Consider the following 25,553-nt stretch of genomic DNA (forward strand, 5'->3'; position numbering starts at 1 on the left):
CTATGATTGGCCAGATGTGTCACCCGTTGGTGGCTCAAGCAGTTAGGGTGAAGTGGGGCTCCGCGACGTGCCTCGTCGTTAGCCCGTTGGTCGGGGTTTGTGATTGACACGCATGTAGGCCAATGGGTAGCGTCCGGGATTGGTTGGGGGGCGGGCCTTTGCATGTTGCCAAGTGTGGTGGGCAGAACTTCAGCGGAGTTGATTGACAGACGTTTAGACCAATAGCTTTGGGAGCTGTGGGTGGGGCTGTGACCTGTCTCGCGGTATGTTCCGTCACTTCCCGGAGTGGGCGGGTTTTGCTGGCTGATTGACAGCTTTCTAGGCCAATGGGAACGTGCATATGATGGACAGTCCTGGAAAGAGGCGGGGCTTTTCGTTTTCCGTTGCTGCCGGCTTGGTTCAGTCACCTCTGTTCGTGGACGGAGACATTCCCTATGGGTTGCTGATTGATGGGCGTCTAAGCCAGTGGGAACTTGGGGGCGCCCTCGTTCGGTAAGTGGGGCTCCGCTGAGTCAACCCCTGTTGTGGGCGGTGTTTGCGGATGATTGGCAGTCTTGTATGCGAATGGTGGTGCGGTTCTTGACGGATGCGGCGTTTGGTTCAGTCATATCTTGTTACGGGGCCTGGTCTGATTTTTGTCCGTGATTGACAGGAGTGTCGCCGAGAGGAGTCTTGGGGATTTAAGTGGAGGCGGGCCCTTAGGCCTCGTGAAGGTAAACTGCTTTCCGCACCGGAAGTGGGCGGTGCCCTAGCAGGGATGATTGACAGGCATGATGCTGGCGCAGTTGTCTGCGGAGGTCGGTCGGTGTCCCATGTTGGGATTCCCCGCGGTGCTTGTTCCAGTGCCTTCTCTTCGTGGGCGAGGCCTACGCGCGTGGCTCTCATGGTGCTTGGCGCCCTGCCGACTGTAGGGTGTGATTGACAGCTCTGCAGGTCTGATGTGGGCGGGGCCGTGGCTGCTGATGATTGACAGGCCTGTCAGCCCGTCGCCGTGGAGTTCTTGATGGACTTTCGGGGTTCTGATTTGCCTCGTCCTTGGTTCAGTCAGTCCTGACCTTTGTCTGGTTGACTGACGGACCCGTAGGCCAATGGGGAGCTTGGATATGTGCTTCGTGGTGGGGCTTTGCGTAGTCAAATTCTGGGGTAAGGGGGGGTGCAATGGCTGTAGATGATTGACAGGCTAGTAGGCGGGCGGACTGCACGTGATGGACAGGTGTGCTGCCCAATGAGGGTGGAGTCATCCCAGGTAGAGGCGGGCCTCGGAGGTGTCATTTGCGGAAGGCTTGGTTGAGTGACAGGACTGCCGACCAATGGAGAGCGTGCGGCCTTGTTTAGGGGCGGGGCTTTGCTGCGTCAAATTCAGGATATGATTACAGATTGATTGACGGGCTGGCAGGCCAATGGTGGTTTGGGGAATGTATGAGGAGGCGGGACTTTGTTGCTGTGACGTGTTGGGAGTGGTGCTTAACTGCTGATGATTGACAGGCTTGTAGGCCAATGGGGTGAGGAGGAGATCTGCGCGGAGGTGGGGCTAGGAGATGTAGTTAGCTGTGGGCTTGGATCAGGCTTATGCTGGTGGGCGTGGCCTGTGCTTTGGTTCCTTGAGTGACAGGATGGAACGCCAATGGCGGTCATGGAAAGCTAGGTGGAGGCGGGGTTAACAGGATTCGTCATTGTATGCTGGCGTAAGCCTACTCACCTCCGGAAGTGGGCGGTGCCTGATTGGGCATGATTGACAGCGTGTTAGCCTATGGAAGAGGAAGAGTTGTCTTTGGAGCTGTGATTGGAGAAGTACAGTTACTTGTCATTGTGGGCGGGTCTTGACCTTTGGCTACGTGATTGACAGCCGTGTAGGCCAATGGTGAGCATGGATATATCATAGCCAAGTTCTGATACACGCTGGGCGTATGTTTAGATGATTGACAGTCTCGTAGGCCAATGAGGAGATCTGGAAGGAGGCGGGGCTTGGCTCATTTCCTTCTGGTTAGTGGGCATGGCTTGGCTTTTGGGTGGGTGAGTGATTGACAGGCGTGTGGGCCAGTGAGGCAGTGGGGATTTAGTGGAGGTGGGAGTTTTAAACGTTCTGGTTGTTTCCGAAGTGGGCCTGACTGTGGATGACTGACAGGCTGGTCAGCCAATGGGAAGCAGCGTTTGTGGGTGGCCCGGCCTCGGGAGTTTTGATTCGCTGTGGGCTTCAGTACTGCCCCCTTCTATTGGGTGTGTCCTGCTGTATGGGTGATTGACAGGCCTGTAGGCCAATGGGCGTGGGGTGATTGTACATGGAGGCGGGTCTAAGCTCAGTCTCTCTTGTGAGTGGCTGGAGCCTGATCATTGGGAGGTTGATTAGCAGGCTCATAAGCCAGTGGGAACATGCGGATCTCTTTGTGGGCGGGACTTCGCCTCCCAAGGCGAGGCTGGATTGTGGATGATTGGCAGGCCTGTAGGCCAATGGGGTCATTGTTTCCTAGGTGGAGGCGGGTCTTTTGTGTGTTTTCATGATTCACAGGCATCCAGTCCTCCATTGGTCAGCCTCAGCGGTGGGTGGGTTACTCGTAGGTCTACGATTGACAGAGCCGTCGGCCAATGGTGGCTGGAGCGGCTGTGGAGGAGGGGCTTGGCGAGATAGGCGTGGTTAAAAGGGACGGTGTGCGGGTGGGTCAGATCATCGTGGGGGGTGATTGACAGGTTTGTTAGCCAGTGGGGGACCTGCGCCTCGTGCCGGAGGTGGGATATAGAGTTCTGTGTTTTGCATGTGGTCGGGATTGGCATAAATCAGCTCCCGTAGTGGGCGGGTCCTGGTAGCTAGGTCAATGACGGACGGTCGTGGTGGCCAATGGCGGGCTTGGTGGGAGTGGGCGTGGTTTATGCACCTGGCACTTGGCTGGTGCCTGGTGATTGGCAGGCTTGTAGGCCAATGAGGGTGTGGAGATCTCTGGGGAGGCGGGGCTTGGGTTGGAGGGGGCCATGAATTTGTCTGTCTGGTCACCCTGGAGAGTGGGCTCAAAGCTGGGTGCCCACGGGAGCATGGTCGTCTGTGACTGACTGTGCTCTTGTCCACTAGGCGAGCGCTTCTGCGGCATGTGGGCGGGGCTTGTGTGGGTGCCCTGACGACATCGTACCTCGGTGTTGCTGGGTGACCTGGGGGACCGAGGCCATGCTGGGTGATGTCAGTGACGCCGGATTGTACTCATGTGGGGTGACAGGGAGGACTGGGGTCACACTGGGTGACACAGGGTTGTACTCACGGTGGCTGGTAGGGAGGAATGAGGTCACACTGGGTGACGGGGAGCATTGAGGTCACACTGGGTGACACAGGGTTGTACTCTTGGTGCCTGACATGGAGGACTGAGGTCACACTGGGTGACACGGGGTTGTACTCACGGTGGCTGGTAGGGAGGACTGAGGTCACAGTGGGTGACACGGGGTTGTACTCATGGCTGGTAGGGAGGACTGAGGTCACAGTGGGTGTCAGGGAGCATTGAGGTCACACTGGGTGACACAGGGTTGTACTCGCAGAGGGTGGTAGGGAGGAATGAGGTCACACTGGGTGACAGGGAGGACTGAGGTCACAGCAGGTGACAGGGAAGACTGTGGTCCCAGTGGGTGACATAGGGTTGTACTCATGGTGGCTGACAAGGAGGACTGAGGTCACAGCGGGTGACAGGGAGGACTGAGGTCACACTGGGTGACAGGGAGGACTGAGGTCACACTGGGTACCGCGAAGCCGAGGGCGTCACGCCAGGTGGCGCAGCACTCACATCGGGCAGCGGGAAGGACTGAGCTCACCGCGGTTGACGGGGAGGACTGAGGTCTCCCTGGGCGACTCGCGCGACTGTGGTCCCACTGTGCGTCCGTCACCCCATCTCTCTCTCTCTCTCTCTCTCCGTGTCTCGCTCCTCCCCCACCCCCGGCGCAGGCGCGGCGATGGCGGCGGCGACGATCGTGCACGACACGTCGGAGGCGGTGGAGCTGTGCGCGGCGCACGGGCTGTACCTGAAGCCCATCACGAAGATGACCATCAGCGTGGCGCTGCCGCAGCTGAAGCAGCCGGGCAAGTCCATCTCGAACTGGGAGGTGATGGAGCGGCTGAAGGCCATGGTGCACAGCCACCAGTTCTCCACGCTGCGCATCGCCAAGAGCACCATGGACTTCATCCGCTTCGAGGGCGAGGTGGAGAACCGCGGGCTGGTCAAGGCCTTCCTCGCCTGCCTCGACGGCAAGACCATCAAGCTCAGCGGCTTCTCCGACGCGCTGCGCGTGCGCGCCGCCGAGTTCAAGCCCGACTTCCCCACGCGCCACGACTGGGACTCCTTCTTCCGCGACGCCGAGGACATGAACGAGACGCTGCCCGGGGAGCGCCCCGACACCATACACCTCGAGGGGCTGCCCTGCAAGTGGTTCGCCGCCCGCGACCCCGACGCGGCGGCCTCCTCCGCCGCCGCCTCCTCCGCGTCCGGCGGCGGCGGTTCCGGCGGCGGCGGCTCCGGGGCCGGAGCCCCCGAGAGGCCCAGCGAGGACGTGCTGGTGCGCGTGTTCCGCCGGTTCGGCGACATCCGCAACGTGGACATCCCCATGCTCGACCCGTACCGCGAGGAGATGACGGGGCGCAACTTCCACACCTTCAGCTTCGGCGGGCACCTCAACTTCGAGGCCTACGTGCAGTACCGCGAGTACGCCGGCTTCATCCAGGCCATGAGCGCGCTGCGCGGCATGAAGCTCATGTTCAAGGGCGACGACGGCAAGGCCGTGGCGTGCAACATCAAGGTGGGCGGGGCCGGGGGGGAGAGGTGTCATGGCCGCCGGGGACCGTGGGGTCGTTTGGGGGGGGTTGTGGGACGCACGTGGGTTTGGGGGTTTTTGGCGCCCGTCGTGGGATGCCAGCGTGTGTGTGGGGTCGGGGGGTGTCATGGCCGCTGGGGACCGTGGGGTCATTTGGGGGGTGTGGGGCACGTGGGTTTGGTTGTTTTGGCGCCCATCGGGGGATGCCGGTGTGTGTGGGGTCGGCGGGTGTCATGGCTGCCAGGGACCGTAGGGTCGTTTGGGGTTGGGGGATACATGTGGGTTTGGGTGTTTTGGCGCCCCTCGTGGGATGCCAGCGTGCGTATGGGGTTGGGGGGTGTCATGGCCGCCGGGGACCGTGGGGTCGTTTGGGGGGGTTGTGGGACACACGTGGCTTTGGGTGTTTTGGCGCCCATCAGTGGACGCCACTGTGCACGTGAGGTTGGCGGGTGTCATGGCCGCTGGGGACCATAGGGTTATTTGGGGGTTGTGGGACACACGTGGGTTTGGGTGTTTTGGCGCCCCTCGTGGGATGCCAGCGTGCGTGTGGGGTTGGCGGGTGTCATGGCTGCCAGGGACCATTGGGTCATTTGGGGGTGTGGGACAGACGTGGGTTTGGGTGTTTAGGCGCCCATCGGGGGACGCCAGTGCGCACGTGAGGTTGGCGGGTGTCATGGCCACCGGGGACCATAGGGTTATTTGGGGGGTGTGGGACACACGTGGGTTTGGGTGTTTTGGGAATGGAGGTGCGCGTGGGGCTGGCGGATGTCATGGCCGCCGGGGACCATGGGGTCATTTGGAGTTGGGGGACACACGTGGGTTTGGGTTAGCACCCATCGGGGTGCGCCGGTGCGTGTGGGGCTGGCGGGTGTCGTGGCCGCCGGGGACCATTGGGTCATTTGGGGGTGTGGGACACACGTGCGTTTGGGTGTTTAGGCGCCCATCGGGGGACGCCGGTGCGCACGTGGGGCTGGCGGGTGTCATGGCCGCCGGCGACCATAGGGTTGTTTTGGGGGTTGGGGGACACATGTGGGTTTGCATGTTTTGGCGCCCATCGGGGGACGCCAGTGAGCGTTGGGCTGGCGGGTGTCATGGCCGCCGGGGACCATAGGGTCGTTTGGGGGCGTGTGGCACACGTGGGTTTGGGTGCTTCGGTGCCCGCGGGGCCGGCGGGTGTCACGGCGGCCGCGGCCGGGCGCCGGCTTCAGGTCCCGTTCGCGCGCGTGTGTCCCGTGCGCTGCCTCCCGCAGGTGTCGTTCGACTCCACGAAGCACCTGAGCGACGCGTCCATCCGGAAGCGTCAGCTGGAGCGGCAGAAGCTGCAGGAGCTCGAGCAGCAGCGCGAGGAGCAGAAGCGCCGCGAGAAGGAGGCCGAGGAGCGCCAGCGCGCTGAGGAGAGGTGCGGGGCTCTGCCGGCGCGGGGGGAGGGCCGCCGGTCCGGTCGTGGGGCGGTCCCGCGTGGGCCCGTGAGGACCCCGCTGTGTGCGTCAGGAGTGCCCTACTGTGCGTGTGCGTCTGAGGGCACCACTCTGTGCACGTCTTTGAGGGCCCCAGTGTGTGCGCCCTGAGAGCCCCACTGTGTGCATCGTGAGATGCCTATCGTGCGTGTTCCTCGAAGCGCACTAGTGTGTATACACACCTGTGAGAACGTGTTTGCGGGCCCCAGTGTGTGCGTCTTGAGAACCCCACTGTGTGCATCCTGAGATCCCTATCACGCGTGCTCATCTAAGGGCACCACTGTGCGCATACCCGTGAGAATGTCTTTGAGGGCCCCAGTGTGTGCGTCTGGAGAGCCCCACTGTGCGCATCCTGAGATCCCCATCATGCCCTACTGTGTATGAGGCTGAGGTTCCTGCGTGTACATCTGTGACGTCCAGTGTGTGGGTGCTGAGAGACCTACTACGTGTGCCCCTGAGGTTCCCTCCGTGTGCAGTCTGAGAGACACACTGCGTGTGCCTGGGAGATCCCCAGCGTGTGCACAGTTGAGATCCCCCCTGCGTGCATGACCGAGAGATCCCCAGTGTGCGGATTGTGAGAGCCCCACTGCGTGCTCATATGTCAGTGAGTGATCCCCAGGCTGTCTGAGAGATGCCCCACTGCGTGCATGCTGACGTGAGTCCCACTGTGTGCAACCAGAGACCCACTGTGTATGCCTTTGAGATCCCCAGCATGTACATAGCTGACATCCCCACTGTGAGCATGCCTGGGAGATTCCCAGTGTGTGGATCATGAGAGCCCCACTGTGTGCTCAGGTCAGTGAGGAATCCCAGGCTGTCTGCGTGACTCCCCACTACGTGCATGCTGACACGAGTCCCACTGTGTGCAACCAGAGACCCACTGTGTGTGCCTGTGAGATCCCCAGTGTGCACAGTTGAGACCCCCACTATGTGCACATGCACGTGAGATCCCTAGTGTGTGTGTGTTTATGCGCGCGTGCCTGGGAGATCCCTACTGTGTGCTTCCCGAGAGCCCCACTGCGTGCGCATGTCGGCGAGGTCCCCGCTGACCCGCCCCTCCCCCCCCCCTGCGCGCCGCGGCAGGCGCCAGAAGGAGCAGGAGCAGCAGGAGCGCGCGCGCCGCCGCGAGGAGAAGCTGCGCCGCCGGGAGCAGCGCCAGCGCGCCCGGGAGCTGCGGCGCAGCCAGCGGAAGCTCGAGAAGCTGCAGGCCGAGGAGCAGCGGCGGCTGCACGAGCGCATCCGCATGGAGGAGCGCAAGCTGCTGCTCGCCCAGCGCAACCTGCAGTCCATCCGCCTCGTCGCCGAGCTGCTCAGCAGGGCCGAGGTAACGCGGGCGCCGCGCCGAGCCGCTGCATGCGACGGCGCATGCGATGCGGATGTGCCGCCCCGACCTGCCCGCTGCATGTGACGGTGCACGTGGTCGAGCATGCCGTGAAACCGCGCATGCTACAGCACACGAGATCGCGATTGCAATGCAGCCGTGCATGCGACAGCGCATGCAATGCGGCCGTGCATGTGAAGGCGTGTGGTCGCGCATGCAACTCAGTCATGCATACTACAGCGCATGTTTTGCACGATTGCAGTGTGGCAGGCATGCAATAGCACATGATGCCGTGCATGCAATGCGGCTGTGCATGTGAGGCGCATGTGGTCGCGCATGCAATGAGGACGTGCGTGTGCAGGCGTGTGTGGTCGGGCATGAAACGTGGCCGTACGTGTGGAGGCGCGTGAGGTCGCGCATGCAGTGCAGTCATGCATGCTACAGCGCATATGATCGAGATTGCAATGCAGCCGTGCATGCGACATCGCATGAGGCCGTGCATGCATTGTGGCCGTGCAAGTGGAGGCGTGTGTGGTTGCGTACGCAGTCTGGCCGTGCATGGGAAGGTGTGTGTGGTCACACATGCAATGCGGCCGTGCGTGTGGAGGCGTGGGTGGTTGCGCATGCAATGCAGCTGTGCATGCGACGGCGCATGAAGCCGCATGTGCGATGCGCTCACAGGCACTCACGCCCTTCCCTGGCTAACGCTGTCTCCCCCCACGTCCCTGCAGGCGGCGCGCCAGGCGGCGCTGGCCCACAGCGAGGAGCGTCAGCGCCGCCAGCGCCTGGAGCTGCGCCGGCGCCAGGAGGCCGAGCTGCGGCGCGTGGAGGAGGAGAAGCGCCGCGCCCTGGGGCTGCAGCGCCGCGAGCGGGAGCTGCGGGGCCGCCTCCTCGGCCTCCTGCTCAGCCGCCGGCCCGACGCCCCCGCCGTGCGCGGAGACCTGCTGCAGCCCGTGCTCGACATCCTGCACTGCGTGTCCGGGGCCGCCGCCGCCGCCCCGCCCGCGGCGCCCCCCGACGCCGCGGGGGGCGCCGGCGCGCCCGCCGCCGACGCCCTCGCCGACCCCGGGGCGCCCGAGCCCCACGGCGGCGGCGGCGGCGTCGTACCGTACGACCGCGGCCCGTGCCCCGCCGGCGTGCTCTCCTGCATCCCCGACAACACGCGGCCGCAGCCCAAGGGCCCCCCCCGCCGCCGGCGGCGACAAGGACGCGCGGCCCCGCGACAAGTGCAACCGCGAGCCCCCCGACGGAGGCCCCGACCCCGAGCGCCCCGCCGAGGAGGCCCGGCGGCCGCCGCCGCCGCCCACGCCGCCGCCGCCGCAGCCGCGCCGCGAGCCGCGCAAGGAGCGCGCCCACCGCAAGCGCCCGCGCAGGGACCGCGAGGCGCCGCCCGACGCCGGCGGGGGCGGAGGGTCCCCGCGCCGCGGCGGCGACGGCGAGGACAAGGTCAAGGAGCGGCGCGGGGAGGCCGGCGGGCGGCGGGAGCGGGGCGGGCGCGGCGGGGAGGAGCGCAGGCGCAGCCGGCACCGGCGCCGCGGCGGGGGCGACGCGCGTTCCCGCTCGCGGTCCCGCTCGGCCGGGCGGCGGCGCCGCGGCGCCTGGGACGACAGGTAGCCGGCGCGCGCTTGCGCCCGCGGGGTTCTCTCTGTCCCCCCTCCTCGCTGCCCCCCTCCACCCCCCTGTCCGGCCCCCTCCCGTTCTCGTTTTCTTAAGTTATTGGGTTCCGGAACGTTCCGGCGGCCTCCCCGTGGCGTGTCTCCCCCCCCCCCCACACCCGCTGAAATAAACCGGTTTTGCAGAAGCGCCGCGGGGCGCCCGCGCGTGCGTGCCCGGTGCCGCGGCGACCGGGGGTTCCCTGCGCACCGCCCCTCGTTGCGGTCGTCGCTGGTCGCCTTCCGTAGGCGTCTCTGCGCACGGCCGTCCCGCCCTCGACTATCGATCATTCCCTGTTCTTCTCCTCCCCCCATGTGGGGTCTCTGCACTTGGCCCTGAGTCCCACGACTGTCAATCATTCCTCTCTTCCCGTCCATGGGGTCTCTGCACACAGCCCTGAGTCCCACGACTGTCAATCACTCGTCCTCCCCCCATGGGGTCTCTGCACACGGCCCTGTTTCCCAGAACTGTCAATCACTCCTCTTCCTCCCCCCCCATGGGGTCTCTGCACACGGCCCTGAGTCCCAGGACTGTCAATCACTCCTCCTCCCCCCATGGGGGGTCTCTGCACACGGCCCTGTTTCCCAGTAATGTCAATCACTCCTCTTCCTCCTCTCCTATGGGGTCTCTGCACACGGCCCTGAGTCCCAGGACTGTCAATCACTCCTACACACCTCATGGGGTCTCTGCACACGGCCCTGTTTCCCAGTAATGTCAATCACTCCTCCTCTTCCTCCTCTACCATGGGGTCTCTGCACACGACCCTGAGTCCCACGACTGTCAATCACTGTTCCTGTTGCTCCTCCCCCTTGGGGGTCTCTGCACACGGCCCTGAGTCCCAGGACTGTCAATCATTCCTCTCCTCCCCACCCCATGGGGGTCTCTGCACATGGCCCTGAGTCCCAGAAATGTCAATCACTCCTCCTCTTCCTCCTCTCCCATGGGGTCTCTGCACACGGCCCTGTTTCCCAGAACTGTCAATCACTCCTCCTCTTCCTCCTCTCCCATGGGGTCTCTGCACACGGCCCTGAGTCCCAGGACTGTCAATCACTCCTCCTCTTCCTCCTCCCCCTTAGGGTCTCTGCACACGGCCCTGTTTCCCAGGACTGTCAATCATGGCTCCTCTTCCTCCTCCCCCTTGGGGGTCTCTGCACACGGCCCTGAGTGTCAGGACTGTCAATCACTCCTGCTGCTGCCCAGGATTAAGGGAATTTTCTATACCATGACATCGCTCCTCACGCAAATCACCTTGAGGCAGATGGCGTTGGCCCCATGGGGCTTCCGTACCTCCACCCACTCCCCCAGTCCTAGGAGAACCCTCGCCCGCGCGCCCCCTCCCCTTCCCCCCACCGCAGCTCCCCGCCATGGGTGGGTAGTGGGCTGCCAACCCTTGAGAGAGAGGAGGGGAGGGGCTCCTGGCCCCGCCCACCGCGAACCGGAACCGGAAGTGGAGGGGTTCAGGCCCCCCCCCCAGAACTCGGAGGCAGTCTGCTTCGGGTCGAGGTGCACTGGGAACTTGGGGTGATACACTGGTTGCTGGGGGACACCAGGGAGGAACCAGAAGTGAACAGAGGGCGGGACTTCCTGCCCCAAACCCAGGGTGCATGAAAGGGGAAGGCTCCAGCTACGATCGAGGAACCGGAAGTGACGTCAGCGCGGACCGGAAGTGGAAGGGGAGACCCGCCCCGTCCCTTTTGGGATGTCCCAGGGTGTGGGTCGCCACAGGAAGTGACATCACGGGGGACCGGAAGTGGACGGAGGAGCCCTTCACTTGGGCACAGGGGAAATGAATGGAGCCAGAGAAACAGGAAGTGACGTCAGCAGACCAAGGGGTGGGTGGGCGGGCGGGGCTTCCAGGACCGGCGTTGCCGTGACAACTAGAGAACATGCACGCTGGAGGAAGACGTTTCCGGAGGGGCGAGGTCCCTGTGGGGCGGGGGCGGGCAGGGGACGCCCGATGGGGGCCGGAAGTGACGTCACCCGGAGACCGGAAGTGGGGAGGGGTGCCGACACCTGAATTCGGGACTGACAAGGTGGTCTGGGGACCCTGCCCCTGGAGACCGGAAGTGACGTCCGCAAGGGTTGGAAGTGGAAGTTGGGGGGGGGCGCTTCTTCCGTGACCCTGAGCCATTCCATGGGGAGCAGGAAGTGACGTCACTGGGGACCGGAAATGGGGAGGGTCTGCCGCTCCCACGTGTCACCACAATTTGGGACGGCCAGGGACGTCTGGGGAAACCGTGGACCGGAAGTGACGTCCACACGAGCCGGAAGCGGAAGAAACGGGTAGGGCCTTGATCAACGGTGCCGAGAGACGCTATTCGGAGCGGGAAGTGATGTCACTGGGGAACCGGAAGCGGGGAGGGGCGGACTTTCCCTCGTGGGGCCGCGGCACGGTGCCGCCGCGGATGTCCCAGAAACCGGAAGTGGGGTGGGGGAGGGGTCCCTCCGTGTGGCAGGAAGTGACGTCACCGCCAGTCGTAAGTGGAGCGAGGTGGGTCTGGGACCCCGGGGGGGGGGGGGGCTCCGAGGCGAGGCCGGAAGTGACGCCGGCAGGCACAGGAAGTGGTGGAGGCGGGACTTGGGAGGCTTTGCACACGGCTCCTTGAGGCCGGAAGTGACGCCGGCAGGCACAGGAAGTGATGGAGGCGGGACTTGGGAGGCTTTGCACACGGCTCCTTGCCCATTCCCCTCACCCCCTCCCCGCTGGGACTCAGGGATGAGCTTAGGGAGGATTGTCCGCCCACACTCAACCACGACACAGAGGAGGACAGACGGACGGACGGATGGAGGGACGCGCGGACGGCCCGGGCGACCCCGAGGCGGGCCACGACGAGGCCCTGCGCGTCCTCGAGGGGTACGCCAGCGGCTTCATGGTGTCGCAGGTGAGCCCGGCGGCCGGGTGGTGGGCGCCCTCTCTCGCAAACGGGAAGTGAGCGCAGTGGTCAGCGTTCTCCCTCCTGGCATTAGCTGGTGGCCAGTGTTCTCCGTAAGGTCAGGGAGCTCAGCGGTCAGCGCTCTCCCTGCGGTCACCCTCTCCCCGTGTCTCCCCGGGTGCGGGGAGGGAGCTCAGTGGTCGGCGCCCCACCTCTGCGCAGGAGGGAGGCGGCAGTGACGTCACTTCCCAGTCTCGTTTCCCGCCCTCCAAGCTACTCTCTAGTGCATATTCAGACCCTCTTTGGTGATTGACAGCTGAGAAGTGGGCAGGAAGGGGCGGGGACTATGCACCTCTCCAGTGACGTCACTTCCTCTCAGGTCCCGCCCACCAGGCCACACTTGTGCAGGCACAGCTGCTCTTTTATGATTGGGAGTTGAGAATCAGGCAGGAAGGGGCGGGGCTTGTGTTGCCCTCCAGTGACGTCACTTCCTCCCTCCTGGGCCCGCCCTCACCAACCGCATTGTGGAGGCATTGATTGATAGCTGAGAAGTGGCCAGGGAGGAAGTGATTGACAGTTGAATGACACGACACACAGGAATGGGCGGGGCCTACGCACCTCTCCAGTGACGTCACTTCCTCCCTCTCACGTCCCGCCCACCACGCCACACTTCTGAAGGCACAGCTGCTCTTTCCTGATTGGCAGTTGAGAAGTAGGCAGGAAGGGGCGGGCCCTCTGCCTCTGTCAAGTGACGTCACTTCCTCCCACTCACTGCCTGCCCACCCCACCAACCCCTAGTGGGGGCAGATCCGCTCCCCTCGCGATTGATTGACAGAGAGGCAGGCAGACAGGAAGGGGCGGGGCCACAGCAGTCTTCCAGTGACGTCACTTCCTCCCAGGACCCCCGTCTACACCACTCCCTAGTTGGGGGCACAGCCGCTCCACTCTCGGTTCATTGACAGCTCAGAGCCATGCACACAGGAAGGGGCGGGTCCGCTGCGTCCGGCTAGTGACGTCACTTCCCCTCGCCCAGAGCCCACCCACCCCCTAGTGGAGGCTCATCTGCTTGTTCATGATTGACAGTGCAATGGATAGACAGGAAGGGGCGGGGCCTGCTAGGCCCTCCAATGACGTCACTTCCTCTCAGTGCCCTGCTGCCTCACCAAAATCCCCATCACGATTGATTGACAGTTGAGAAGATGGGCAGACCAGAATGGGCGGGGCTTCTGAATCCATCCTGTGACGTCACTTCCTCCCTCCCATAGCCCGCCCCCAACACCACTCCCTGTTGCAGTCGCAGCCGGGCCCGTCACGGTTGATTGACAGTTGACAAGCAGGCAGGAAGGGGCGGGGCCTCCGTGGGCATCCAGTGACGTCACTTCCTCCCTCACAGGCCACCGACCACCACGTCACTCTGTAGTGCAGGCACAGCCGCCCTTTTGTAGTTGACAGTTGAGCAGCGGGCAGCCAGGAAGGGGCGGGGCCTCTGCAGTGCCCGAGTGACGTCACTTCCGTTCTGCTGGGTTCCGCCCCCAGCAACACTCCCTAGTGGAGTCCCAGCCGCTCCTTCATGATTGACAGTTGAGGAACAGGGCAGACAGGAAGAGGCGGGGCCTCCGCCAGCCATAAGTGACGTCACTTCCTCCCTCTCAGTGCCCACTCGCCCCAACAACCCTTAGTGCAGGCTCAGCCGCTCCTTCATGATTGACAGTTGAGAAACAGCCGACAGGAAGGGGCGGTTTCTCCGTGTGCCCCAGTGACGTCACTTCCTCCCTCCTGGGCCCGCCCTCACAAACCAACAGGCGGAGGCAGTGATTGACAGTTGAGAAACACGGTAGGCAGGAAGGGGCGGGGCTTACACTTCCCTCCAGTGACGTCACTTCCTCCCTCCTGGGCCCGCCCTCACAAAGCCCCTAGTGGAGGCAGTGATTGACATTTCAGAAACATGGCCGACAGGAAGGGGCGGTGCCGCTGCGCCCAACCAGTGACGTCACTTCCTCTCAGAGCCCGCTCTCCTCGCCAACCCCTAGTGCAGGCTCTGGTGCTCCTTCATGATTGACATCTGAGAAACGGGCAGACAGGAAGGGGCGGGGCCTACGCTTCCCTCCAGTGACGTCACTCCCTCCCGGTCCCGCCCACACCAACACCCTAGTGGAGGCAATGATTGACAGTTGAATAACAGGACACAAAGGAAGGGGCGGGGCCTCTGCTTCTCTCCAGTGACGTCACTTCCTCCCTCCTGGGCACGACCACACCATCGACAGTTGGAGGCTGAGATTGACAGTTGACAAACGGGCAGACAGAAAGGGGCGGGCCCTCCGGTGACGTCACTTCCTCCCCCCTGGGCCCGCCCTCACCAACTTCCTAATGGAGGCAGTGACTGACAGTTCAGTTGACAAACGGGCAGACAGGAAGGGGTGGGCCCTCCGCTTCACTCCGGTGACGTCACTTCCTCCCTCCTGTGCCCGCCCTCACCAACTCCCTCTTGGAGGCAGTGACTGACAGTTCAGTTGACAAACGGGCAGACAGGAAGGGGCGGGCCCTCCGCTTCCCTCCGGTGACGTCACTTCCTCTCCTGTGGTTGACAAACGGGCTGACAGGAAGGGGCGGGCCCTCCGCTTCCCTCTGGTGACGTCACTTCCTCCCTCCTGCACCCGCCCTCACCAACCCCTAATGGAGGCCGTGATTGACAGTTCAGTTGACAAACGGGCAGACAGGAAGGGGCGGGCCCTGGGCGCCCCTCCAGGACGTCACTTCCGCCCGCGGCGTGTTTCCCGCGCCGAGCCTCTCGGAGCGGCGGGGGGCGGGGGGCGGGGGGCGGGGGTGGGCGGGTTCCCGGCGTGACATCCGTTTGTCCGTCCGCCCGTCCGTCCGTCTCCCCCTCCCCCCCCCCGGGCGCCAGGTGCTGTTCTCGGCGTGCGAGCTGGGCGTGTTCGACGCGCTGCGGTCGGCGGGGGAGCCGCTGCCGGCGGGCGCCGTGTCGTCGCTGCTGGGCACCTGCCCCCGCGCCACCGCCCTGCTGCTCGACGCCTGCGCCGCCCTCGGCCTGCTCCTGCGCCAACGCCGCCCTCGCCGCCGCCGCCGCCGCCGCGGACCCGCCGGAAACGGAAGCGGACACGGTGAGCGCGCCTCCCCCCTCCCCCACCCCACCCCCCGTGCGTGCCTGTGCGCCTGCGCCGGCGACGGACATCCGGGTCTTCTCTCCGCACACAGGCAAAGGAGGCCCCAGCCCCGTTATGCAAATGAGGGTCCGAGCCCCAGCTATGCAAATGAGCAGGCTCGCCCCCGTTTTGCAAATGAGCGCCCGTGCCTGCGTTATGCAAATGACAGTACGTAAACGAGATTATCGTGCCTCCATTATGCAAATGAGAGTTCATGAAAATGAGGGTCCATGACTGCATTATGCAAATGAGAGTACGTAAATGAGACTCCGGGCCTCCGTTATGCAAATGAGAGTCCATGCCTGCGTTATGCAAATGAGAGTACGTGCCTCCGTTATGCAAATGAGAGTCCCGTGCAAATGAGAGCTCGGGCCTCCTTTATGCAAATGAGGGTCCATGACTGCATTATGCAAATGAGACTACGTAAGTGAGACTCCATGCCTCCATTATGCAAATGAGAGTCCATGCCTGCGTTATGCAAATGAGAGCTCTGCCTCCTTTATGCAAATGAGAGTCCATGCCTGCGTTATGCAAATGAGAGCACGTGCCCCCTTTATGCAAATGAGGGTCCGTGGCTGCATTATGCAAATGAGAGTACGTAAATGAGACTCCGGGCCTCCGTTATGCAAATGAGAGTCCATGCCTGCGTTATGCAAATGAGAGTATTGCCTCTGTTATGCAAATGAGAGTTCGTGCCCCCTTTATGCAAATGAGGGTCCATGCCTGCGCTATGTAAATGAGAGTCCACATCATCATCATGCAAACGATAGTCCCATCCTCCGTTATGCAAATGAGAGTGCTCATTTCCATTATGCAAATGACAGTCCTCGCATCCATTATGAATAAGTGAGATTCCAGGCCTCAATCATGCAAATGAGAGTCCATACGTCTGTGATGTAAATCAGAACCCACATTTTTAATTATGCAAATGACAGTCCTCCCCTCCGTTATGCAAATGAGAATCCTGGCCTCGATCATGCAAATGAGGGTCCATGCCTCCGTGATGTAAATCAGAATCCACATCTTAATTATGCAAATGACAGTCCTCCCCTCCATTATGCAAATGAGAATCCTGGCCTCAGTCATGCAAATGAGATGCCTCCGTTCTGTAAATCAGAATCCACATCTTAATTATGCAAATGATGATAGACCTCCCCTCCATTATGCAAATGAGACTCCATGCCTCTGTTATGTAAATCAGAATCCACATCTTAATTACGCAAATGAGAGTCCACGCCTCCATTATGCAAATGATAGCCCTCCCCTCCATTATGCAAATGGCACTTCTCCCCTCCGTTATGCAAATGAGAGTCCACGCCTCCATTATGCAAATGATGGGTCTCCCTCCATTATGCAAATGAGAGTCCACGTCTCCAATATGCAAATGAGAGGCCACCCGGGGTGTCCCTGCATTGCCTTATGGGAACAAGCTCCTCCCACAATGCCCCGGGCGTCACCGTGGAAACAGCGACCCCTCCCCAGCATCCTCCCGTCTTCAGACATGCAAATGAGTCGCCCCACATCCCTTACGCATTCATTATGCAAATGAGACAGCCAGCGTGCACTATGCAAATGAGGGACCCAGTATCAGCACCCTCCGAGCCCTGCAATGCGTCATGGGAATGTTCATATCCCAGAATGCTCCGGGACTCGGTATGCAAATGAGCCCGCTCCCCCCCCTTCAGCCATGCAGATGAGTTTCCCAGCATCCTCCACGCTTCCGTTATGCAAATGAGCCACCCCCCCCCAGCATCCTGCAGGGGGCCGATATGCAAACGAGCGCCTCCGCTCGTCCGTGGCGCGCGGGTCAGCCTAGGAGGCGGGCTCTGCACACGCTGGCCGCGGGCTCTGCAGGCACACCGCCGCTCCATCCTGGGAAGCTCCGCACGCCCTTTCCCCCCGCCCAGCAGGCTCTGCAGGCCGGGAAGACGCGGGCGGCCGCACGCCAGTGGGGAAGGCTCTGCAAGCACTCGCCGGAACTTGCAGAGCCTACCGGGGGCCGCTGCGGCTCACAGCAGGCTGTCCATCCCTGTGTCCATCTGTCCGTCCGTCTGTCCCGCCCCCCCCCCCCGCAGCGGTGTACACCAACACGGCCCTGTCGGCGTCCTACCTGTGCTCGGGCAGCCCCACCACGCAGCGCCACATGATGGACTACCTGGCCGGCACGCCCTACCGCTGCTGGGCGCACCTGCCCGACGCCGTCAGGTGAGGAGACGGACACACGGACGGACGGACGGACGGACGGGCGATGGGTGGGCACCCAGGTGATTGACTGACAGCCCCGTCGGGCGGGTGATTGGCGGGTGACGTTTGATTGACAGGTTGAGGGGCGGGTGATGGGCGGGTCGGGAGCAGGACGGTTGATTGACAGGTGGGGAGAGAGCGACTGACAGGCGGACACACGGGGTGGTGGACAGACGGACGCACGGATGACTGACAGGCGGGGGGATGGGTGAGCGATGGGCGGGCACACACGTGATTGACAGCAGGTGGAAGATTGACAGCCTGTCGGGCGGGTGATTGGCGGGTGACGTTTGATTGACAGGTTGAAGGGCGGGTGGTTGGCGGGTGATATCCGGATGATTGACAGGTGGATAGAAAGTGACTGACAGGCAGACACAAGGCATGGTGGACAGACGGACGCACGGATGACTGACAGGCGTAAGGTGCGGGACGGACAGGTGGGAAGATGGATGATTGACAGGTGGGTGACTGACACTCCGGGGAGCGGATGATTGACAGGTGGCCGGCGGTGGGCGGGCAAAGAGGTGGGATGATTGATTGACAGGTGGGCGGAGCGGCGGGTGATTGACAGGTGGGCGGGGCCTGTGATAGGTGAGCCCATGGTTGACTGGCAGGTGACTGGCGGGCGGACCGATGGACGCGTGGCTGACGCTCGTCCGTCTGTCCGTCCGTCCGTCCGTCCCCTCCGTGCGCCGGCAGGACCGGCCGTAACCAGTACCCGGCGGCCTTCGGCATCGCGGCCAGCGACCCCTTCGAGGCCATCTACAGGCGAGTCCCCGCCCCCCGCCCGCCCGCCCGTCACTCAAACGCAAGCCCCGCCCCTGAGCCACCTGTCACTCAAACGCGATGCCCGCCCCTCCCGCTGTCAATCACCCGCACGTCCGCCCCGCCCATCGCCCCCGTCCCCCGCCCCAGCGCCTGTCAATCATCCAGCTGTCCGCCTGTCAATCATCCTCCCTCCCGCCCGCCCGCCCGGACTTCCGGTCACCCACCTGCCAATCACTCGAGTAGCACCTGTCAATCACCCCTGAGGCTGCCAAACACGTGCCCGCCCGTCATTCATCTCCATGGCAACCAACCCGCCAGTCAATCATCGTGTCACCCGCCCACTACCTGTCAATCACCCACCCACATGTCAATCATCCGGCACACACCCACGCTCCCGCCTGTCAATCATCTCCCGGCACGTCCCAGCCCCGCCCACCTGTCAATCACTCACCCGCCTGTCAATCATCTGGCGCACACCCACGCCACTGCTGCCAATCATCTCTACGCACGTCCTAGTCCCGCCCACCTGTCAATCACTCACCCTCCTGTCAATCATCTGGTGCACACCCACGCCACTGCTGCCAATCATCTCTACGCACGTCCTAGTCCCGCCCACCTGTCAATCACTCACCCTTCTGTCAATCATCTGGTGCACACCCACACCACTGCTGCCAATCATCTCTACGCACGTCCTAGTCCCGCCCACCTGTCAATCACTAACCCTCCTGTCAATCATCCGACACACACCCACGCTCCTGCCTGTCAATCATCTCCCCGCCAGTCTCAGCCCCGCCCACCTGTCAATCACTCACCCGCCTGTCAATCATCCGGCACACACCCACGCCGCCGCCTGCCAATCATCTCCCCGCACGTCCTAGTCCCGCCCCCCTGTCTATCACTCACCCGCCTGTCAATCATCTGGCGCACACCCACGCCACTGCTGCCAATCATCTCTACGCACGTCCCAGCCCCGCCCACCTGTCAATCATGCCGCCGCGCGTCAAGTGGCTGACTCCGTGACCCCGCCCACCGCCCGTCAATCACCCACCCGTCCCTTCCGTCCGCCGGTCCGTCCGCCCGCCAGGAGCGAGGCCGAGCGCGCGCGCTTCCTGCGCGGGCTGCAGGACGTGTGGAGCGTGTGCGGCCGCCGCGTCCTCACCGCCTTCGACCTGTCCGCCTGCGCCACCGTCTGCGACCTCGGCGGTGAGAGGACGACTCCGCGGCCCCGCCCCCCGCCCCGCCCCCACCCGCCGGGCGCCGCGGTCACGTGACGCGCCCCTCCCCCCCCCGCAGGCGGCTCCGGGGCCCTGGCGAGGGCGTGCGCGGCCGCCTACCCCGCCTGCCGCGTCACCGTCATGGACGTCCCCGGCGTGGTGGCCGCCGCCCGCGAGCTCTGCCCTCCCCCGCCCGGAGAGGACGGCGACGGCGACGTCGGCGGGCGCGTCCGCTTCGTGGAAGGTTCCGGAAAGGAAAAGTGTCCCCCTCGTTTGTGTCTCTGTGTGTGTGTGTGTGTGGGCGGGCGGGGGCGTGAGGGGAGGACTTCCTGTGTCAGGTCCCGCCTCCCTGACGGTGATTGACAGCTAATAGGACTAGGGAGGGTGGACTTCCTGTGCCATGTCCCGCCTCCCTGAAGGTGATTGACAGGTAGTAGGACTAGGGAGGGTGGACTTCCTGTGTCATGTCCCGCCTCCCTGACGGTGATTGACAGGTAGTAGGACTAGGGAGGGTGGACTACCTGCGCCATGTCCCGCCTCCCTGACGGTGATTGACAGCTAATAGGACTAGGGAGGATGGACTTCCTGTGCCATGTCCCGCCTCCCTGACGGTGATTGACAGCTAGTAAGACTAGGGAAGATGGACTTCCTGTGCCATGTCCCGTCTCCCTGACGGTGATTGACAGCTAATAGGACTAGGGAGGGTGGACTTCCTGTGCCATGTCCCGCCTCCCTGATGGTGATTGACAGCTAGTAGGACTAGGGAGGGTGGACTTCCTGTGCCATGTCCCGCCTCCCTGACGGTGATTGACAGCTAGTAGGACTAGGGAGGGTGGACTTCCTGTGTCATGTCCCGCCTCCCTGACGGTGATTGACAGCTAGTAAGACTAGGGAGGATGGACTTCCTGGGATAAGGCCAAACCTTGAGATTGTTGACAGCTGAGGGTGCTGGGGGGAGGGACTTCCTGTGTCATGTCCCACCTCCCTGATAGTGATTGACAGGTAATAGGACTAGGGAACATGGACTTCTTGTGCCTTGTCCCGCCTCCCTGACGGTGATTGACAGCCAATAAGTCTAGGGAGGATGGACTTCCTGGGATATGGCCAAAACTGAGATTGATTGACAGCTCATGGTGTTGGGGAGAGGGACCTCCTATGCCACGTCCCGCCTCCCTGAAGGTGATTGACAGCTAATAGGACTGGGGGGGATGGACTTCCTGTGTCATGTCCCGCCTCCCTGATGGTGATTGACAGCTAATAGGACTTGGAGGGTGGACTTCCTGTGCCATGTCCCGCCTCCCTGATGGTGATTGACAGCCAATAATTCTAGGGAGGATGGACTTCCTGGGATATGGCCAAAACTGAGATTGATTGACAGCTCATGGTGTTGGGGGGAGGGACCTCCTATGCCACGTCCCGCCTACCTGACGGTGATTGACAGCTAATAGGACTAGGTAGGGTGGACTTCCTGTGCCATGTCCCGCCTCCCTGATGGTGATTGACAGCTAGTAGGACTAGGGAGGGTGGACTTCCTGTGCCATGTCCCGTCTCCCTAACGGTGATTGACAGTAGTAAGACTAGGGAATATGGACTTCCTGGGCCTTGTCCCACCTCCCTGACGGTGATTGACAGCTAGTAAGACTAGGGAGGGTGGACTTCCTGTGTCATGTCCCGCCTCCCTGAAGGTGATTGACAGCTAGTAGGACTAGGGAGGGTGGACTACCTGTGCCATGTCCCGCCTCCCTGACGGTGATTGACAGCTAGTAAGACTAGGGAGGGTGGACTTCCTGTGTCATGTCCCACCTCCCTGACGGTGATTGACAGGTAATAAGACTAGGGAACATGGACTTCCTGTGCCTTGTCCCGCCTCCCTGACGGTGATTGACAGCTAGTAAGACTAGGGAGGATGGACTTCCTGGGATAAGGCCAAACCTTGGGATTGTTGACAGCTGAGGGTGCTGGGGGGAGGGACTTCCTGTGTCATGTCCCACCTCCCTGATGGTGATTGACAGGTAATAGGACTGGGGAACATGGACTTCTTGTGCCTTGTCCCGACTCCCTGACGGTGATTGACAGCTAATAGGACTAGGGAGGATGGACTTCCTGTTCCATGTCCCGCCTCCCTGACGGTGATTGACAGCTAATAGGACTAGGGAGATGGGACTTCCTGGGTTAAGGCCAAAGACAGGGTGATGGACAGCTCACAGTGCTTGGGGGAGGGACTTCCTGTGCCATGTCCCGCCTCCCTGACGGTGATTGACAGCTTATAGGGCTAGGGAGAATGGACTTCCTGGGACAAGTCCCAACCAGAGGATGATTGACAGCTCAGGGTGCTGGGGGGAGGGACCTCCTGTGCCACGTCCCGCCTCCCTGACGGTGATTGACACCTTATACGACTAGGGACATTGGACTTCCTGGGATATGGCCAAAGCTGAGGGTGATGGACAGCTCACGGTGCTGGGGGGAGGGACTTCCTGTGCCACGTCCCGCCTCCCTGACGGTGATTGACGGTTAATATAACAAGCAAGGATGGACTTCCGGAGCCAAGCCCCCCAATATAAGGATGATTGACAGCTCGGGGTGCTGGTGGGAGGGACTTCCTGGGCCACGGCCCCTCCTCCCTGACGGCGATTGACAGTCAATATGACCAGGATGCTGCGGCGGTACCTGCCGTTCACCCATTTGGAGATGATTGACAGCTCTCAATGCTGATTGACGGTGACTGGTGGGAGGGACTTCCTGTGTCAAGGCCCTCCCCCCTCAGGATAATAGATGACGTGACAAGGCACAGGGACTTGTTTATCACAACCCTTCCACCATGATGTACAGCTCACGGGGAAGAGGGGGCGGGACTTCCTGTGCCAATGCCGATCCTTCCTCATAATGATTGACAGTTAATATGTCCACGGACCTGGGCTTCCTGGGAGAAGATCCAAGCTGAGGATGATTGACAGCTCACGGTGCCGGGGGGAGGGACTTCCTGTGCCATGGCCCCTCCTCCATGGCGGTGATTGACAGTGAATATGACCAGGGCTTCCTGGTCACCAAATGGAGATGACTGACAGCTCACCATGTCTAGTGGGCGGGACATCGGTGGCCATGGCGCACAGAGTCGGGGGCGGGACTTCCTGTTCCTTGTCCCTCCTCCTTGAGGATGATTGACAGTTCACGGCAAACCTGTTCACTGGGGATGATTGACAGCTGCAATGACTAGGGGGAGGGACTTCCTTGGCCATGCCCTCAGAGATGGTGATTGGCGGCGACCGGTGGGAGGGACTTCCTGTTCCAAGGACCTCCTCCCGGGGTTTGACTGACAGGTAATGTGACAAGGCAGAGGGCCTGGCTGATCACAACCCTGCCCTGGAGGATGATTGACAGCTCACGGTCACTGTGGGGCGGGACGTTCTGTGTCACACCAGCCCACAGGCTCATTCTCTCAGTGACAAGGGGGCGGGACTTCCTGTGCCACGCCCAAACTCCCAGCGGATGATTGACAGTGAACTGGACCAGGTGTAGTGACCACCCGCCCTCCACGGTCCGGCAAGACTGGGGGGGGCGCACCGAGCCGGGGGTGGGACTTCCTGTTCCTTGTCCCTCCTCAATGAGTCTGATTGACAGTTCACGGTAAAACCTGTGCGCTGAGGATGATTGACAGGTCGCAATGACTAAGGGGAGGGACTTCCTGTGGCACAACATCCCTGAGACAGATTTATGAGGGCTTGGGGGGCGGGACTTCCTGTTCCTTGTCCCTAATCCTTGAGGATGATTGACAGGTCACAATTGCTAGGGGGAGGGACTTCCTCTGGCACATCCCTGAGACAGATTTATGAGGTCTTTTGGGGCAGGACTTCCTGTCCTTGTCCCACCAAAATGAAGTTGATTGACAGGTCACAATGACTAGGGGGAGGGACTTCCTGTGGCACAACATCCCTGAGACAGATTTATGAGGGCTTGGGGAGCGGGACTTCCTGTTCCTTGTTGTTCCTCCTTGAGGATGATTGACAGATCACGGTAAACATGTTCAATGAGGATGACTGACAGGTCGCAATAACTAGGGGGAGGTACTTCCGGTGGCACACACCCTGATTTATGAGGGCTAGGGGGCGGGATTTCCTGTTCCTTGTCCCACCTCGATGAAGGTGATTGACAGTTCAGGGTAAACCTGTTGGCTGAGGATGACTGACAGGTCGCAATAACTAGGGGGAGGGACTTCCTGCGGCACATCCCTGAGACAGACCCGTGGTGGGGGGCGGGACTTCCTGTGCCCGACCCTCCTCCCTGAGGATGATTGACATCTAACATGAGCAGGTGGTGGACCCCCGTTGTGTCCCCCTGAGATGATTGACAGCTCCCTGAGAGGCGAGGGTGGGACTTCCCGTGACGCGCCCAATGGCCGGTGATCGCGTGGGCGGGACTTCCTGCGCCACGCCCTCCCACGTGACAACAGATTGACAGTTGACAAGACCGTGGGCAGGCGCTTCCGGGTGACACCCCCCCGCCCCCTTGAGCATGACTGACAGCTCTCCGCGGCCAGTGGGCGGGACTTCCTGTGCCCTCCCCAGGATGAGTGATGTTCCCCAGATACCCGCGCGGCGGGGGGTGGGTGGTGGTGGTGGTGGGCGGGACTTAACCTCGCCACGCCCACCCCGCCGGTGACGTCATCCCTTTCTCGTCTCCCCCTTCCCCCCCCCCCCCACGCACACGGACAGGAGACTTCTTCCGCGACCCGCTGCCCGCCGCCGACGCCTACATCCTGGCCCGCGTCCTGCACGACTGGCCCGACGACCGCTGCTCCGAGCTCCTGGCGCGCGTCTACGCCGCGTGCAATCCCGGTGGGCCGCGCGGCGGCGGCGGCGGGCGGCGGGTGTGGGGGCGGGGCGGGTGAATCCGGGGCTTTTCCGGTGCAATCCCGGTGGGCCGCGCGGCGGCGGCGGCGGGCGGCGGGTGTGGGGGGCGGGGCGGGTGCATCCGGGGCTTTTCCGGTGCGATCCCGGTGGGCTGCGCGGCGGCGGCGGCGGGCGGCGGGTGGGGGGGCGGGGCGGGCGAATCCGGGGCTTTTCCGGTGCGATCCCCGGCCGGCAGGCGGTTCGGTGCTGGTGGTGGAGAGCCTGCTGGAGGCGGGCGGGCGCGGGCCGGCGCGCGGGCTGCTGCTGTCGCTGAACATGCTGCTGCAGACGGACGGCGGCCGCGAGCGCGCCCCGGAGCACTACCGCCGCCTCCTCGCCCGCGCCGGCTTCCGCCGCGTCCGCTGCCGCGCCACCGGCGCCGCCTACGACGCCGTCATCGCCCGGAAGTGACGTCCAGCGCCGCCGCCGGAAGCCGCCGCCGCCGCCGCCGGAAGTCGCCGCCGCCGCCGCCGGAAGTCGCCGCCGCCGCCGCCGGAAGTCGCCGCCGCCGCCGCCATGTCGTCGCCGCCTGGACAATAAACCCGCGCCGTCCCGCGTCCTCGGCTCTTTCTTTTCCCGTCTTTTCGGCTTCTGCGCATGTGTCGCTGTGTGTGTGTGTGGTGTGGGGGGGGAGTGACGTCACACAGGAAGTGACGCCGCGCGGCGCCCAGGGCCGCTTCCGGTTCGGGCCTGGTCTCCGCGGCAGGAAGTGACGTCGTCGGGCAGGAAGTGCGGTGGGCGGGGCGCCGCGGGTGATTGACGGGAGGGAGGGAGGGCGGGGGCGGGGGTGACTGACAGGTCAGTGGGAGGGGCTTAAGGGATGGGCGTGCGGGTGGGAGGGGCTTACGTGAGAGTCGTTGGGGGGCGGGGCGTGGGTGATTGACAGGTCAGTGGGAGGGGCTTAAGTGTTGGGCTTGTGGGTGGGAGGGGCTTACGTGGTAGACGCGTGTGGGCGGGGCACGCATGATTGACTTTTTTCTGGGAGGGGCTTAAGTGATGTAACTGTAAGTGGGCGGGGCTTACATGATAGACGCGTGTGGGCGAGGCACGCATGATTGACATGTATGTGGGCGGGGCTATATGTGATGGGCGTGTGAGTGGGAGGTGCTTAGAGGATAGTCGTTGGGGGCGGTGCATGAATGACTGACAGGTCCGTGGGAGGGGCTTACGTGATAGACGCGTGTGGGCGGGGCATGG

General features: G+C 62.8%; 2 protein-coding genes across 2 annotated transcripts in view; both read left to right on the top strand.

The window, feature by feature from the left end:
* Nucleotides 1-11,000, top strand: part of Akap17a (A-kinase anchoring protein 17A) — an 11,375-nt gene extending 375 nt beyond the window's left edge. The window contains exons 2-8 of the mRNA XM_045141443.1: nucleotides 3,917-4,764; nucleotides 6,030-6,178; nucleotides 7,320-7,560; nucleotides 8,289-8,665; nucleotides 8,730-9,167; nucleotides 9,357-9,454; nucleotides 10,810-11,000. Of these exons, the coding sequence (XP_044997378.1) occupies nucleotides 3,917-4,764; nucleotides 6,030-6,178; nucleotides 7,320-7,560; nucleotides 8,289-8,665; nucleotides 8,730-9,167; nucleotides 9,357-9,454; nucleotides 10,810-11,000 (2,342 nt within the window). The remainder of the gene's footprint in view (nucleotides 1-3,916; nucleotides 4,765-6,029; nucleotides 6,179-7,319; nucleotides 7,561-8,288; nucleotides 8,666-8,729; nucleotides 9,168-9,356; nucleotides 9,455-10,809) is intronic.
* Nucleotides 11,001-11,167: 167 nt separating this feature from the next.
* Nucleotides 11,168-24,767, top strand: Asmt (acetylserotonin O-methyltransferase). The gene is made up of 10 exons (XM_045141444.1): nucleotides 11,168-11,203; nucleotides 11,475-11,638; nucleotides 11,972-12,092; nucleotides 14,986-15,202; nucleotides 17,155-17,449; nucleotides 18,188-18,256; nucleotides 19,341-19,459; nucleotides 19,550-19,714; nucleotides 24,180-24,302; nucleotides 24,553-24,767. Exons 1-10 carry the CDS (start codon nucleotides 11,168-11,170, stop codon nucleotides 24,765-24,767), a joined length of 1,524 nt encoding a protein of 507 aa, XP_044997379.1.
* Nucleotides 24,768-25,553: the final 786 nt, after the last annotated feature.

The sequence above is a fragment of the Jaculus jaculus genome, unplaced genomic scaffold (assembly GCF_020740685.1).
Source record: "Jaculus jaculus isolate mJacJac1 unplaced genomic scaffold, mJacJac1.mat.Y.cur uX1, whole genome shotgun sequence".
Classification (NCBI taxonomy): Eukaryota; Metazoa; Chordata; class Mammalia; order Rodentia; family Dipodidae; genus Jaculus; species Jaculus jaculus.

Excerpts from the sequence above, each read along its gene's own strand:
- Asmt (XM_045141444.1), top strand. The coding sequence starts at position 11,168 with ATGGGGGCCGGAAGTGACGTCACCCGGAGACCGGAA. Across the intron at positions 19,715-24,179 it reads GCGCGTCCGCTTCGTGGAAG|GAGACTTCTTCCGCGACCCG; the intron begins GTTCCGGAAAGG and ends GCACACGGACAG. Across the intron at positions 24,303-24,552 it reads CTACGCCGCGTGCAATCCCG|GCGGTTCGGTGCTGGTGGTG; the intron begins GTGGGCCGCGCG and ends CCCGGCCGGCAG.